This window comes from Amblyomma maculatum, chromosome 8 (genome assembly GCF_055883805.1).
Source record: "Amblyomma maculatum isolate TAMU_Amacu chromosome 8, ASM5588380v1, whole genome shotgun sequence".
NCBI lineage: Eukaryota > Metazoa > Arthropoda > Arachnida > Ixodida > Ixodidae > Amblyomma > Amblyomma maculatum.
Window position 1 is genome coordinate 43,047,619 of NC_139351.1, and position 15,909 is coordinate 43,063,527.

Consider the following 15,909-nt stretch of genomic DNA (forward strand, 5'->3'; position numbering starts at 1 on the left):
CAGAAGCCTTTAATGTCTTATCGCTGCTGACAACAGGCTCACCTGATTTATTTATTTATAGTCAGGGAAAGGCGCGGTAACTGTCTCACTTCTTTTTCTGTGGACACCTGAACCGCGCCGTAAGGGAAGGGAGGAAGGTGGGAGTGAAAGTGGAAAGAGAGAAAGAGGAGCCGTAGTGGAGGGCTACGGAGTAATTTCGACCACCTGGGGATCTTTAACGTGCGCTGACATCGCACAGCACACGACGCCTCTTCGTTTCGCCTTTATCGAAACGCAGCCCGACAACAGGCTCTCTCTGCGGAGGTGCCACGCTTTAGAGAAAGAGAGAGTTAAAATAAATAAATAAACCTTTTCTCCACCGGGAATCGAACCTCCAGCCCTTTAATCCCCAGCCCAGCGCTTTACCAACGAGACCACGCACCGGCTCCTTAAACGTTCTTCATAATTCTGGTCTACCGTGAGGATTACAGCGGTATTTCACGAGTGATAAGATACTGCTTCTTTAATTTCCTGTAAATGAATTATAGAACGCCGGCGAACTTTGATTCGTTCAATGAAATGCTGGTTGCTTGAAAGCTGGCCCCACCGGGCGTCCGATCCAGGCGTCCGGGCGGTAATCGAACGCCGCACCACACCGCAAACAAAAGCATACCCAGATGTCTGCTCCGCCTGGGTGGTGCAGTGGTAAGACGCCCGACTACTGTGCCGGAATACCCGGGTTCGATCCCGACCCCGGCGGCTGCGTTTCGATGGAGGAGAAAAGAAGAGGCGTCCGTGTGCTGTGCGATGTTAGCGCACGTTAAAGATCCCCAGGTGGTCGAAATTACTCCGTAGCCCTCCACTATGGCTCCTCTTTCTCTCTTTCCACTCTCACTCCCACCTTCCTCCCTTCCCGTACGGTGCGGTTCAGGTGTCCACTGTAACAAGTGTGAGAGATACTGCGCCTTTCTCTACCTGTGAACCAATCGCTACTACTTCCCAGATGTCTAGGAGGCGTCAGTACAGCAAGCATCAGCGGCGTTTGAAATTGATTTTCAGAGTAGAAAAGGCGCTGGCGAAGACTCTTGAGAGTTCCTTGGACTGCCAGAAGATCAAATCAGTCGATATTGTCGACCATAAACCCTGAATGCTCATTGGAGGGTCAAATTCTAAAGTTAAAGCTCAGCTACTTTGGTCATCTGATGAGAAGAGACGAATCGCTGGAGAAATATTTGATGTTGGGAAAGGATGAGGGTCGCCGGAGAAGGGGTAGGCAGCGAACGCGATGGTTATATGGCATCCCCGAGGCACGGCAGATGAAGTTATGTGATGTTAGGAAGATAGTGAGAGACCGGAAAGCGTGGCGTGACATGGTCCATAAGGTCACGAAGAGTCGGACACGACTGAACGACTGAGCTGAACTGAACTGATCTGTCACAAATCTCCGCGGATACATGTGCCACACCGTAAAGGAAGGGAAGAGAGTGGGAGTGAAAGAAGAGATCGAGATAGAGGTGCCGTAGTGGAGGACTACGATTCACCGCACTATAATGGCTTTCGCCTCGTATCACTTTAGTGGTCCTAAGTGCTGTCTAGAATTTTGGATTACCTGTGATTGGCCAGACCTGCAGATTTACATATGGTCCCCTGAGCGCAGTCGGGTTGCTGCACTTTGTTCCGAATCAAATATCCAATGAGCGTTAGCGAAAAGAACGACGATTTTATGACTTCTGCGTCTAGAAGATGGACGCATTTATTTTAGACATTCATCATCATCACCATCATCATCATTATTTATTAACCCTTAAAGGTCCCGTTGGGGACATTACATAAGGGGGGGGGATAGTACAGGGTTGTTCAGCAGTCCATCATCATCATTTATTAACCCTTAAAGGTCCCGTTGGGGACATTACATAAGGGGGGGGGATAGTATAGGGTAGTTCAGCAGTCATACATGATCATAAATATAAAAGTAATATAGAAGTATAGAAAAAAAATATATATATATATAAAACAAATAACAAAATAACATAAAGACACAAAATAGAAACAGCAGGTAAAAAAGGTGAAAAAAGACAAGAGTAACAAATTCAGATAAGTCATGGCAGAGTGGCAAAAATATAAAACAATTTCAAATAACAGCTATGGAAGTAAAACCGGCTGGTCAGTCTGCAGGGCTTGGTAGCTCACATAAGGTACAGGAAGGTTATTTATTTTCATTGAGATAGTCGATTAGGAGCTGTCTGAGTCTAGAAAGATTAGTCTCAATGGCAATGTATTCGGGGAGGTTATCCCAGTTTTCAATCGCGCTGGGAAGGAAGGATTTATTGAAGGAATTGGTGGAGCCGTGCAAACGCTGTATACTTAAAGAGTTAAATAAACGGCGCGATGATCGTACCGGAGCTCGTAGAAGATTTTCTCGGAGTGCTGGAAAGTTAAAGTACAGTTTGTGAAAAAGACAAAGAATAGAAATTTTCCTTCGGAAAGCTAATGATTTGAGACCGAGAGATGATTTCAAGACTGTGATGCTGGACTGCGATTTGTACTGTGAGGTAATGAAGCGTGCTGCCCGATTCTGAATGGCTTCGAGTGAATCTATCAAGTAGGTCTGGTGAGGATTCCATATTGTTGAGGCGTATTCTAGTTTAGTCCGAATGTACGTTTCATATGCTAGTTGTCTGGTGGCTGCGGTGGACATAGAAAGTGATCTCCTGATGAATCCGAGTGATTTGGAAGCACTAGCACATAGTTTGGTGATGTGGTCAGCCCAAGTTAAGTTGGTTGTTATTTCGATGCCGAGATACCTGTATGAATATGTTTGAGAGAGCGCTATGGAGCTCAGGGAGTACGAGAAATGAAGAATGGAACGTTTACGTGAAATGTGCATGAATTTACATTTCGAGACATTGAGCTGCATTTGCCAGTCGGAACACCCCTTCTGAATTCGGGTTAGGTCGTCCTGTAATATTTCCTGATTTCTGCTATTGATGATGCGGCGATAGATGACGCAGTCGTCCGCAAAGAGACGGACGGATGATAAAATACCAGATGGCAAATCGTTAATGAAAATTAGGAAGCGTAACGGAGCAAGAACCGATCCTTGAGGGACCCCGGAGATTACTCTAGTAGTTTCGGATGCGTGATTGGAGATGACGGTGAATTGCAAACGGTTAGTTAAGAAACAGTGGATCCAGGATAAGACAAGAGGGTTAAGTGACAGACCTGAGAGTTTGGAGAAGAGACGCTGGTGAGGAACGCGATCGAATGCCTTGGCGAAGTCTAAGTAAATGATATCGGTTTGGATAACAGCTTCGACACTGTCATAAAATATAATGAAACTCTTTTTATTCTCCTGGGACTCGGGAACATGCCAACCGCAAGAAGTCATTGTTCTAAAACACTTGTCACGCCCACTTCCGCCTCACAAAATTAGAAATTTGGTTTCTAGCGATAGTGATTACGTTTTCATATACCACATATCAGCACATTGCTGTCCAAGACAAAGTACCTGAATGGCATGAATCTACAGGTCGCCGGTTCATTAACATATTTCATGCCACTAAGCCGCCGAGTCACACTGATAATTACGCATGCTCTTGAGAAAACATTCCCAACAAATGAAACTCAAGATACGCTAGCATTTGGCATAGGTAAAAGGCAGCAACCTAAACCTGACCAGCGCCTCAATCCGCTATTTGACATGGTCCCTTTGCTCATTCGCCCCACCCCCTGGTTGAAAAGCTCAGTTGCCCATGCGCAGCTCGTGGCCTCAGTGATCGGCTCAGAGGGAGCTAATCGCAGAGGCCATGCGCAGTTTGTATTCGTGACATACGTATGCGACAGATGGCGGTAGATGTCAAGTACACATATCGCCTCTTTACAGGCGGCTGCGTATTCATAATAAGTCTAAACGTCGACTGGCAAAAGACGCCTCTGAAGGACCGGATTGTCGAATTCATGCCGTACGTAAAGAGAGAAATTCGGAAAAGTTCATTTGGCTAAACGCGAGAAAAAAACGAACTAGTGCATGTATTTCGCATTTCTACTCACGCGCACTAAAATATCTTTTATTTTGTTATGTGGATTGCAGTGAAATATTTGACGATGCCTAACATCTTCAACATTCTCGTGCAGAAAGATGCAACAAAGGAGTGTACAAAGATAACGTGGCATGACGTCGTCTGCATTCGCTACAATATCTAGATGGCTAAGAATAGTCGGATAGCTAATGTGCGTTTTCAATTCGGCGAACTGAGAAAGCCAAAATTCGATAATGGAATTCAGTCAATATACGTGAAAGCCGAAGGGAACCTTGGTCGTTGCAGTTTTCTGAAACACAAGGAAAAAGAATTCCATTTCGCTCCTTCATTAATCTGTCGCCCACCGGTGTTGAGAGCGGCACAAGGACCCTCTTCTCAGGGGTGGTTGGTCTAAAAAACGCGGTAGCAGATGCACGGTGCGGTGATGCTTTAGAGGATGAAAAAGCCAGCCGTTCCTTCTTTCTTCCCCTTTTTTCTTGCGTCGTGTGTACCCGCCTCTTCTGGTTGCCAGTGTGTATATATCGGGTCATCAGGAAAGCGGGCTGCCACGGCGAAGACGAAGCTGCCTCGACCCGTCCCAAGTGTATCGATCGTGGAGACATGGTCAAGAAGAGGCGCTCTTCCCCAGATCTTTCCTTCGGTTACCGAGCCGCTCGAATATCTTCCGAAGGCGACGAGGAAGAAAAGACTATGGTACGAAAGGCAAAGAAGGAAGATGGTCGTAAAGGATTCTGTCACGACGTAGCCATTTTTAAACGCAATGGCCGCCGATCTAAAAGGCCGAACTGAATACCCGCTCCCAGTAAAGGAAGGAAGAGGGTCAACATCTAGGTAGAATAAAATAAAAACAAAGCAAACATAGGCGTGACAATTGATTGAAAAAGAGTACAAAACAAGGACACTGCCTCTGTCAATGTATCGTCTCTTTTCGATGTCACTGCCGGGCTAAAGAATTGGCGAGGAAGGTGCGAAATGCCTTTCTGTATCCTTCGTCCTCCTCCCTTATTGGCGGTAGCGTTTTCTTTTTTCGTTCTCCTTGGAGTCGTCGGCCTCCTTTCTTTAAGATAAAGAGGAGAAAAAAGCCTTCGCGCTTACGGGGGTTTGTCGCCTGTTTGCGCCAGATCAGTTGGGAAGGAGGAGGGCGAAGGGGTTCAAAGCGAAGGAGAGAAAGCGGAAGAGGGCAAGAATGGCTGAAAAGGCGGCCTGTTCGACGTAACGATTAACTGTGGCTGTTGTGTGGCGGAAGACGCCTTTGTGAGATCGACTACATCCTTTCGCTTTCATTGGGATACGCGGCTGCTTTCTTCCTTTTTTTCTGCCATCTCTCTCTTTTTCCCTATTAGCCTCCTGCAGCAACTATCCCATCTAGCTGTGTTTTTATCTTCAGTGATCGATCTTTTTATTTTTCGTTGAGGACGCGAACCGCCCACCCTCACTGTTTTGTCCATTGGGACAAAAGGACCCTATCAGGAACACCTGGTGGCCACAGGGCCTATTGTCTTCTTGAGGCCGGCCGGGCTTAAAAGGTACAGGCTGCGAGCCGGAAACTACGACAGAGGCCGACAGCAGGGTGCGTATAGTAGAATGACAGACTAGCACCCTCTAGCGCACCGCACGTTTACGGGTAGCTTTATGGGACTACCGTATGTCTCCAGTTTCCGTGCCGAACTTTTTTCGCTGTCGTGAACCGCTGAGGAAGCGAAAGAGGGAAGGGAGACCTTCTAGGCTCACACCAGGCGTACGTACTTTTGCTGCGTTGTGGTGACGTTAGTTATCGTTATTTTAAAACGAGGCAAGGGACAAGGGTAAAAGGAAAAGGCAAACAAAGCGCCGTAATAATAGAGTCGAACGATGAGTGCCGCAGTTAAAGTGCGTTCATCTCAGAAATTCACTTAAAAGGTACATGACATATTTCGAAATGTCAGATTGTAGAGATTGAGAGGTAAAATTCGCCGTATGAGGCCCCTCTCGTCTTTATGAACAGACAAGGAGTTCAAGCCAGTAGTGTAATGACTATCAACGTTCAAAAAAAGTTTCGCTAGCTGATGCTGAACCTACTCCGAAATTAAATATCGGTTTTGCTATTGTAGCGAACAATAAATTCTTTTCTAAACTGCACTTGGCGAAATGCTTTTGGCAAATGAATGGGTCAATTGGCGGTGGATGAAAAAAATGTAGTGCAGTGAACTGGCAAGAAAGAAAATCGCCGGCATACGACTTCTGTATGATTTGTCGAGGGTGCAAATAATTTGCAACGTGGGTACAGCTGTGTCAAGAATCATAGAGCTTGATGGCAAAATATTCTGGCCATTCGTTTTAATATCGAGCACATAAATTAAATCGTAACATTTTAGAGTGAAGGTGATGTTCTTCAGTGGAGGACAGACATATTCTGAAGCTAAAGTTACAACACAATAGTAGTGGCGTCAAAAGGTCTATCCGGAGTGTTCAAATGGGCTGATTGTGAGCACACGCGTGACGTCATCCTATAAAGCCTGATTTAAGATATCTTACGTCTGAATCTGCACTGGCACACCAATTGCACTGCCTCTGCAGTATATCGCCGTACATGTTCACAGCCGTGACCGCTGAGATAGACGGCCATTATAATGCTGTGTGTGTAGCTAGATGTAGTGAGAGTCTCTACCTTATGGTTGCCATAAAGCCTCAGTCACAAGCGCAGTTTAATGCGATAACATTAAGGGCAACGTGTCGAATCATAACCGATGTCGACGTAGTGGTTTTGACGCGAAATTAGAAAAAAACTGAGGAAACAATAGAAGTTTTTGGAAGCCCACGAAGTCGAACAGGGTTCCTTCGGAGTGGGAGGCGAGCACGCAACCACTCCGCCACTGAACTTTTTTTTCTTCATTGTCAAATTTATTGCAAAAACAAACATTACTCAACACGCACACACAGAATATTACGCGACAAACGCACAACATGGGTTAAAACCACGCGATTTGGACTACGTGATCCATTAAAAATCAGGAATTTGTGCATGGAAATGTTGCTCAACTCCGCCACAGAATCTTTCTTTTTTCTTTATTGCCAAATTAGTAACCAGATTTTACGCATAAAAAACATCACTCCACAAAAACACAACATGGGTTAAAACCACGCGATTTCGGACTGCATGATCCATTACAAATCGGGCATGTGGAGCAACACTTCCATTATCGGAAGCCACTCAGGCACTTTGTCTTGTGTCTTCAAGACATCAGTAACACTCGCAACGTCTTCGCGAAAATACTGCCGTATTTTCCTCTCATCAATGTCTGCATGCCTGAAAGCCACACTCTTTTCAAGGCGCATGCAGCCCGCTCAAAATGGAAGGTTGCTGACTGTTGGAGACTTTAACGCACCCCATGCAGAATGCGGCTACTCAGTTAACTGTAGAAAGGGAACTAAATCATGGGAGAAGCTCAGACGCTAGGGCATACCTTACTCGTCGGCCCTGATAAACCTACGCGCAGTGTAACCAGGGATACGTGCCTTGGTCTTACCTTTGCCAGAAAATCCCCGGTGCGAGATGGGAAAATCTGAATACAAACATAGAAAGCGATCACTATGTACTGTGTACCACTTTCTGAGCCACGCATTGCAAAAACCGTCGCCAGGAGGTGAAGCACACAAATTGGGACGCCTTCAGATATGTCCGCTCCAAAAGGCCAGCGGAAGGTATAGTTTATTTAACACAATGGACGGTGGTGGTGGTGACAAACGTTTATTGATCCAAAAGGGGTGGATGTATGCATCCGCCGGATCTATGAACATCCAGCCCTTACAGATACTGGGTGGGGTCCCTAGTACGGGACCCCAGTGGCATCGGCCGCTGCCCGGGAGCGCTCGACCAAAGCCTTTTGGGCCTGCAGGTCATAGCAGCCGAGCAGGGTCGCCTCCCAGTCCTCCCGAGTGGGGTTGGGGTGAGGAGGAACAGCTGGGTTGGATGGGCGGAGCGTCTGTAGAAAGACGCCGCAAACACTTCAAAAACGTTGACACTAGAGGATAGCGGTTCCAGCCCGGATGTTAAGCTAGTGCACATATTGGAAACACATAGCGGTATTCCTGCTCGATGGAGTAAAAATCACCATTATCGAAGTTTAAAAATTCCTCGTGGAAACTTAGCCCAGAACAGTGCCATTATACTTGCGACCGCATTAATGTGAAACTGGGAAACATAAGCACATGGCTTCAATTTAGACATTTACTCTATCATACGACGACTAAGGCCGATCCCACAAGAACCTACATTGGATGTCGCAATCTTTCCAAGGCACCGACGAAGAGCTCACAGACACTTTAAAAGATCAGTACGTTAACACCTCCCACGATATACCCACGCTAGATGGGTACTCAGGATTGGATAATCCTCACATGGATATCGTCTTACCGGAGCAGAGATCATAGCTGCTCTTAACCAAATTAACACCACCTCGGCTCCGGAGGGAGATCGCATCACCAATAAGATGTTGCGCAACTTAGAGGACCAGTCAGTAGAGGCTCATACGGACCTCTTCAACAGTTTCTGGACAGAGGGCAGCGTTCCTTACGAACGGAAACACGCTAAATTTATTTTGATACCTAAACCGGGCACAAGACTCGAGATGGGGAACCTCCGCCCAATCTCGCTAGTCATGTCTCGGGAAGTATAAAGGAAATGTTGCCTTAAACAGGCTCCTCATGCACACCGATGCAGAAGCCATGTTTCCCGCGTCCATGATTGGGTTTCGAGCAGGTCTTTCGGCTCAGGACATCTGGTGGCAAATACAACATGACATTCTAGATCCAAATCGTATAAGAGTCACGCGAACCATCCTGGGACTCGATGTGAGCAAAGCCTTCGACAATGTGTCACACGCTTCCATCCTCACTGACCGCTCACAGATGAACGTAGGCAAACGGACATATCACTACATCGCTACCTTTCTGGACGCGCGTACGGCTACGCTCCATTTGGTTGACTGTAATCACTATATGTGATATGCCCTTTTTTCACCCCGCCGGGGTGGTGCAGTGGTTACGGCGCTCGACTACTGTTCCCAAGGACGCGGGATCGAATCCCGGCCTCGGTGGCCGCTTTCGATGGAGGCGAAAAGCAAGGCGTTCATGTGCTGTGCAATGTCAGCGCACGTAAAAGAACTCCAAGTGGTCGAAATTTCCGGCGTCCTCCGCTACGGCGTCTCTCACAGCCTGAGTTGGTTTGGGACGTCAAACCCCACAAACCAAACCAATACCGTTTTTTCTTCGATTGTTGTAATCTGCATGTAACACTCAACACCATATATTATTAAGTATGCTTTTAGGCTTTAGTATAATATGCTCACAGCCCTTCCTGTTACAATCCCTGATAGGATTCACAGTGCAAAATAAAAAAAAAAAACTAGCGACAGAATTACACTAGGGGCGAGAGGAACACTGCAAGGCGCCGTACTTTGTTCTCTTCAACATCGCTATGAGTGGCCTCCCGCGTCTGTTAGATGATATCCCACACGTACATTATTCCATATACGTCGCCGACATCACCATATGGACCAATTCTGGCTCCGATGGAGCGATTACAGAGTCATTACAACGAGCTATCGACACGGAACAGTCTTACGTGCAGAAAAACAGCCTTACGTGTTCACAGGCTAAATCGGAACTCTTAGTTATAAGGAAGAAACAAGCTTCACAGGCAGAACCAGATTATCCAGAACCCATCCAGTTACACATTGACAACGATCCAATACCCCCGGTAGCCACGATCAGAGTTTCGGAATGTTGATTCAGAATAATACGCAGAACACAGAAGCTATACGCCGACTACGCGTCACGGCATACAAGATAGGTGGGCTGATGAGGCTCATTGCCCCACGTCGCAGGGGTATGAGAGAGGACGACCTGTGCAGGAGAATTCAAGTCATCGTGATAAACAGAATCATGTACGGCTGCCCGTACTATCATCTGCGTCGTACGGGCAAAGATGCACATAATAGCATAATTAGAACACTATACAAAGCGACCCTTGGCTTCCCGGTATATGCAAACTAAGATCGACTACTGATAAGATAATTGGTTCACAGGAAGGGAAGGCGCAGTATCTGTCACACTTGCTCTGTGTACATCTGAGCCGCGCCATAAGGGAAGGGAGGAAGGTGGGAGTGAAAGTGGAAGGAAAGAAAGGGGAGCCGTAGTGGAGGGCTACGGGGTAACTTCGACCACCTGAGGATCTTTAACCTGCGCTGACATCTTTAACGTGCGCTGACATTGCGATGGGGCTGGGGCAGGCAGGTCACCACCGTTTGCGGCGGGAGCTATCCTGCCAACGAATGTTTACCTGTTGTAGGCCGTAATTGCACACGCTATCGCTTCGGTGGTGGTCGACGTTGTTGTTGTTGTTGTAGTAGCTGTAGGAAGAATGAAAAGAAAATGCACGGGCCTGCTACTGGCTCTGTAGCTGAGCCACCTCCGCTGCCTCGTGCAGACAGAAGAGAAAATAGAGAAGAAAGAAAAGGAAGAGGGAAAGAAAGACGCGCGCCGTAACAACAGCCGTCGTCCACCACCGAAGCGGTGCGGGTGCAATGACGGCCTACAACAGATAAAAATTCGATGGCAGGCCAGTCCCCGCCGCAAGCGGCGGTGACCTACCTGCCCCAGCCCCATCAAGGGTCATTTTGGCTGTTGTTGCGGCGCGCGTCTTTCTTTCCCTCTGTCTTTTCTTTCTTCTCTATTTACTCTTCTGTCTGCACGAGGCAGCGGAGGTGGCTCAGCTACAGAGACAGTAGCAGGCCCGTGCATTTTCTTTTCCTTCTTCCTACAGCCACGACAACAACAACAACGCTGACATCGCACAGCACACGGGCGCCACTTCGTTTCACCTCCATTGAAACGCAGCCGCCGTGGTCGGGTTCGAACTCGAGAACTCCGGCACAGTAGTCGGTCGTCTTACCACTGCACCACCCCGATGAGACAACAGATCGACTACTGCAGTTGTGATTTTTTAACACACTACCTGAACTAATTCTGCGCAGAGTATCTTCTCTTAACCGCATTTAGCAATATCTAACGAAAGTCCCTGTACTGTGCGACGTTAGTGCAAGTAAAAGATTCCCAGGTGGTCAAAATTACTCCGCAGCCCTCCATTACGGTGCCTCTTTCTCTCTTTCCAATTTTACTCCCACCTCCTCCTTTTCTTTAAGACGCGGTTCAGGTGGCTACAGAACAAGCATGAAAGATACTGCGCCTTTCCTTTCCTGTGAACCAATAATTTATTTTGTTATTATTATTGATATACCCATTCATTATTATTAATATTATTAATAATATATTATTTCCAAGTAGCACACATTATGAGGCCCACCTGGGGTCCGTATGGGGACATTGGGCTTGAGAAACCACAACCCATGAGAGCCCCCTGTAGGAATCAGGAGGACAAGCCCGAATTGGATTGATTGATTGGTTTATAGGAGAGGAAAGGCGCGGTAACTGCCTCACTTGTTTTCTGTGGACACCTCAACCACGCCGTAAGGGAAGGGAGGAAGGTGGAAGTGAAAGTGGAAAGAGAGATAGGAGAGCCGTAGTGGAGGGCTACGGATTAATTTCGACCACCTGGGGATCTTTAACGTGCTCTGACATCGCACAGCACACGGACGCTGTGCGATGTCAGCGCACGTTAACGATCCCCAAGGGCTAGTCCCTGCTTCATCATATAGGGGTGGAAAGGGCTAATCGAGTACATATTACCACATTTGGCCCTCAAGCGTCCCGCTTGGGGAATTTTAGGGCCGATGCAAAATATTTCGGGCTTTGCGTCGAAAAGCCTGGGCTAATCTAATTGAACTGGGGCTACCCACTGAAAAGGCCAATACGTCCCGCATGGACCGCGGCGGGCTAAATACAGGTATGCACGCACATTGCCTACATGGGACCCTTGAGAGGTACTCAAAGGAAGCTCGGACGGAAATGTGGGCCTGATGCAGAAAATTCCTGGGCTGCCCCAAATGGAACTGCCCACCAAAAGCCTAATAATTTCCGCATAGCCTGTAACGGAGTAGGAAAGTGCTCCTTCCCGATTCTGACCGCATCGGTCTCTTGCGGGGCACTTTTAGGCAGATCCGATGCAAATGTGGGCCTAAAGCAAATAGAAGACGGGCTAGCCCGAATGGGGCTGCCCACTCAAAAGCCGAATAAGTCCCGCATGGTCTGTGGACGGACTGAGAAGTGGGCATGCCCCCGCGCTGCCCACACAGGTATTTTTTCTTGGGGTACATGCCGGCAAATGACACATATGTTTGTATTTATGCGGTAAAAATAAGATCAGCCAAATTGGGGCGGCTCATGAAAGGCCGCAGTGGGCCCCAAATTGGCCGTAGGCGGGCTTAACGCTCTGAAACGTGTCCACCCTATATTTAAGGCACCATTTATTTATGCAATTCATGTTATACCGGCCAATAATTGCTTCTTCTGGAGGTTTAACATATCTGTCCTACGTAAAGCCATGCCATGAATAAACGCTATCTATTTTTACTCAGAAAATTACGTTAATTATGCCTTACTGGAAGAAAATATGCAGCAGTAACTGTTCTGCTTTACGAGTATGTACTGAACTACCCACAAGGTTTCCCTAGTTGCAGGCCTGTGCATTTTCTTTTCATTCTTCCTATAGTCGCAACTAACGAACCACCCGCCATTATTATTTACGGACAGCAGCGAAATAAATATTTAGACCTATACTTTGGGGGTGATGTAGGCCAGCCCCCATTATTTCAGTGTTGGGAATAAATTTCTCTTTAGTTACTGAGTTTTGAAGTCAAGGTACAGACATAGTGCTCAATGTTTCACAATTGATGGCTAATGGAACTTGGGTAGGCCCGAAAATGCCAGATTCAACTCATGAGAGCTGCACGTGGGCCAGCCCAAAACGGACTGGCCTCCGCAAAGCCAGCGCCCATTATATTTACGTATTGGAGGGATTAATCGACTTAAAAATTAAAACCTTGATGAGTGGGGCGGCACTTCCTGCACAAACTTAGAACCCATTACTGATTCTGGTATGCTGCTACATCCGGCTATCTGGGCTGAATGCGGGCATCTCTAGCTATTTGGGCTGCCCACGCGGATACAAATTGGGACCGATTGCGGCCTAATTTGGCAGCCCACGCGGCGGGGCCCCTCTGGGGCAGCCCATACGGCGGGGCCCGTATGGGCTGCCCCCACGTCATAACCCCCTTTGTGCAGCTTGGGTTATTATTATTATTCCGCTCTGCATCTTGGCGCCGCTGCTTGCAAGGCTTTTGTGTTTCTTCACGTTGTTCTGGCTCGTATCATCTTCGACCCGCTGCGAGGCCAAAGCACGGCGCTCCGATTCCTGACGACGTCTCTCGGCTAGGCGTTCCTTTCTTGGCTAGGTGTCATTCCCGCGCGCATAGCCTTCTATTCATTTTTCCTACGCTCAACGAACAACTAACTGCCAGGCGAAAACGTCGGCACGAATGAGTTCAGATAGATCTTCCGGCGCTTCGAAGCGTCCTGACTTTCTTTTAAAGAAATATCGCCATCTCTTTGCATATGTGCAGTTGTTGTTGTGCCGTAGGAAGAAGGAAAAGAAAATGTACGGTCCTGATATTAGCTCTGTAGCTGAGCCACCTCCGCTGCTTCGTGCGGACAGAAGAGTGCGCGCCGCTTCTGCTCCAGAAGTGGGGGCGCCGATGGAGTGACGTCACCAGGCTCCTCGTAGCTGCGGCGCGGCTCGCCAGCTCCGATTAGTTACTCGCTCCTTGATCATGCGCAGCACAGTTGGCCCAGAGACACGCGGGCTATCCTGCCACCGAATGTTTATCTGTTGTAGGCCGTCACTGCACCCGCGACCACTTCGGTGGTGGACGACAGCTGTTGCGGCGTGCGTCTTTCTTTCCCTCTTTTTTTTCTTCTCTACTTTCTCTCTTTTGTCCGCACGAGGCAGCGGAGGTGGCTCAGCTTTAGAGCCAGTAGCAGGCCTGTGCATTTTCTTTTCTTTCGGCCTACAGCGACACCAACAACAGCGACGGCAGGCGGGACCGTCATCGCCCCAGCCACCGCTTAGGTGGTGGACGACGGCTGTTTCCGCGCGCGTCTTTCTCTCCCTCTTCTTTTTCTTCTCTATTTTCTCTGCTGTCTGCGCGAGGCAGCGGAGGTGGCTCAGGTAAGGAGCCAGTAGCAGACCCATGTATTTTCTTTTCCTTCTTATTACAGCCACAACAACAATTAGACGCTATATATCGACATGTGTGATGACGAATGGCCAAAACTGAAAACGTCTAGATCTAAAGAAACAAGGATATCACTAGCTAAGCGTCAATCAATAATGTCACAAGTGGTATTCGACAACCTACGTATTTCCCTGACAGGAACAAAGCACACCTCATGGCAACAATTGAGGAAGGCCATCAAACCCCTGAAGCGTTGAACCCTGATGGCTGCGAGAGCCTTGTAGTCTACGTCTAGAAGCGTGGTAGGCTTTTAGTAATATTCGCCCTCTCCGAAAACTGTTTGGAAAATCTAAATATTCAAAACACTGGCGAAGAACTGTAGTCAGTACTGAACCAACAACGTCCCAGAATCCTAAAAATTCTACAGGAAGCCCATCAGACCCAGGAACTGACCCGCGTTTCACTGACTGTAAGGCTGTCTTGACCTCTTCTGAAGTGGGAAGTGCGCAAAGCAATCAGCGGCAACCCAGCTAACAATGGATGCGTCTCTACAGCCCCTACATCCATTGTGATATCCGATGACGTCATTTCTTTAATGTGCGCCAAGAAACGCATTCAGTGACGAGTCTGATGGGACGCAGAGGTGAGCGCTCCGCCTAATGCTGAGCTACGGTTGCAAGTTCTCCGCGCAAATCGAAGCACCTAGGGGTGTGCATAGGGACTACGCTTCCCACTCCACACCGCCGCAGAAAGGGACGATGCTCCAATAAGGCACTGATGCCAGCTATGTAACTCATCACACCAGGGACGCATCAGAGGGGAATGCCAACCCGCCCTGTACGCAATGCGGAGCTTTGTAGCCGTATCTGCCAGCTCCTGGTACACGTGACGCCTACATGTGCGACCCTCTACCGAACTATACATAAGCACATCCCACTCATTTTCAGCACTATCACTAAGCGAGGTGCGCAAAACTTGTGACAAGCTCTCACGCGAACATGAATCATGAAGTATTCGCACGTCAAAACGCCACGGATGAAATGAGCCAGATCTACGAATGGAAAGAGTGAGCAATACCGGCCGGTGGTCAGGAATGTGAATCGGCATCTGAGGCAAGGCCAGAACATCTATAGCCGTCACACATGTAGGAAGGGACTGGGGCACATACACGCTTTAGCCTGCTTACCGATGAACCACGACGCCATGTCCAATAGAAACACGGCCCATGTATGAGTTAGTGTGCATCAAGAAGCGCAAAGTTATGAACCATACGCTGCAGTTCACGTGCGTATCAAGTCGGTCGCCCTTGACTACGGCCTTGAACTTCTACGTGTGGGTCTATGACACAATTAAAATCGTCCATTGTTATTACGTGGCGGTCATTCAGAAAGTAAACATCAAACCCTTTAAAGAAGTTATTAAGGCTTGAGTCCGCCGGTCCATAAATGCACAAGACGCACAACCTCGCAGCCGAAAATAAAGAATCCAACGCTAGCACATGCCCTAAACCGTCATATGTGAAATGATGGTCGCGTAAAAGGCTTCTGTTCAGCTCCACAATTCCTACGCCACTCGAGCGCGAAGTTGCGAACGAAAAGAAGCACTCCAAATTAAACTGGCATTTGAATGCCAGTGCATCAGAAAGAGAAGTAAAATTTGTTTCCCGAAGACACAAGGGCCCGTATCCCGAGTTTGCGTTGTTATCGAAGTGTCGCTATCTC

The 15,909-nt window shown here is 47.9% G+C and overlaps 1 protein-coding gene across 2 annotated transcripts in view; it reads left to right on the forward strand.

Moving 5' to 3' along the window:
* The window catches only part of LOC146181062 (glutamate receptor ionotropic, NMDA 3A-like), a 101,938-nt gene that overhangs the window by 14,226 nt on the left and 71,803 nt on the right, over positions 1-15,909 (forward strand). Inside the window, exon 2 of one of the 2 annotated variants that reach the window (XM_084577846.1) lies at positions 2,705-2,727. The exons of the other annotated variant lie outside the window; for it this stretch is intronic. Coding sequence (XP_084433972.1) covers positions 2,705-2,727 — 23 coding nt within the window. The remainder of the gene's footprint in view (positions 1-2,704; positions 2,728-15,909) is intronic. 2 annotated transcript variants of the gene reach the window in all.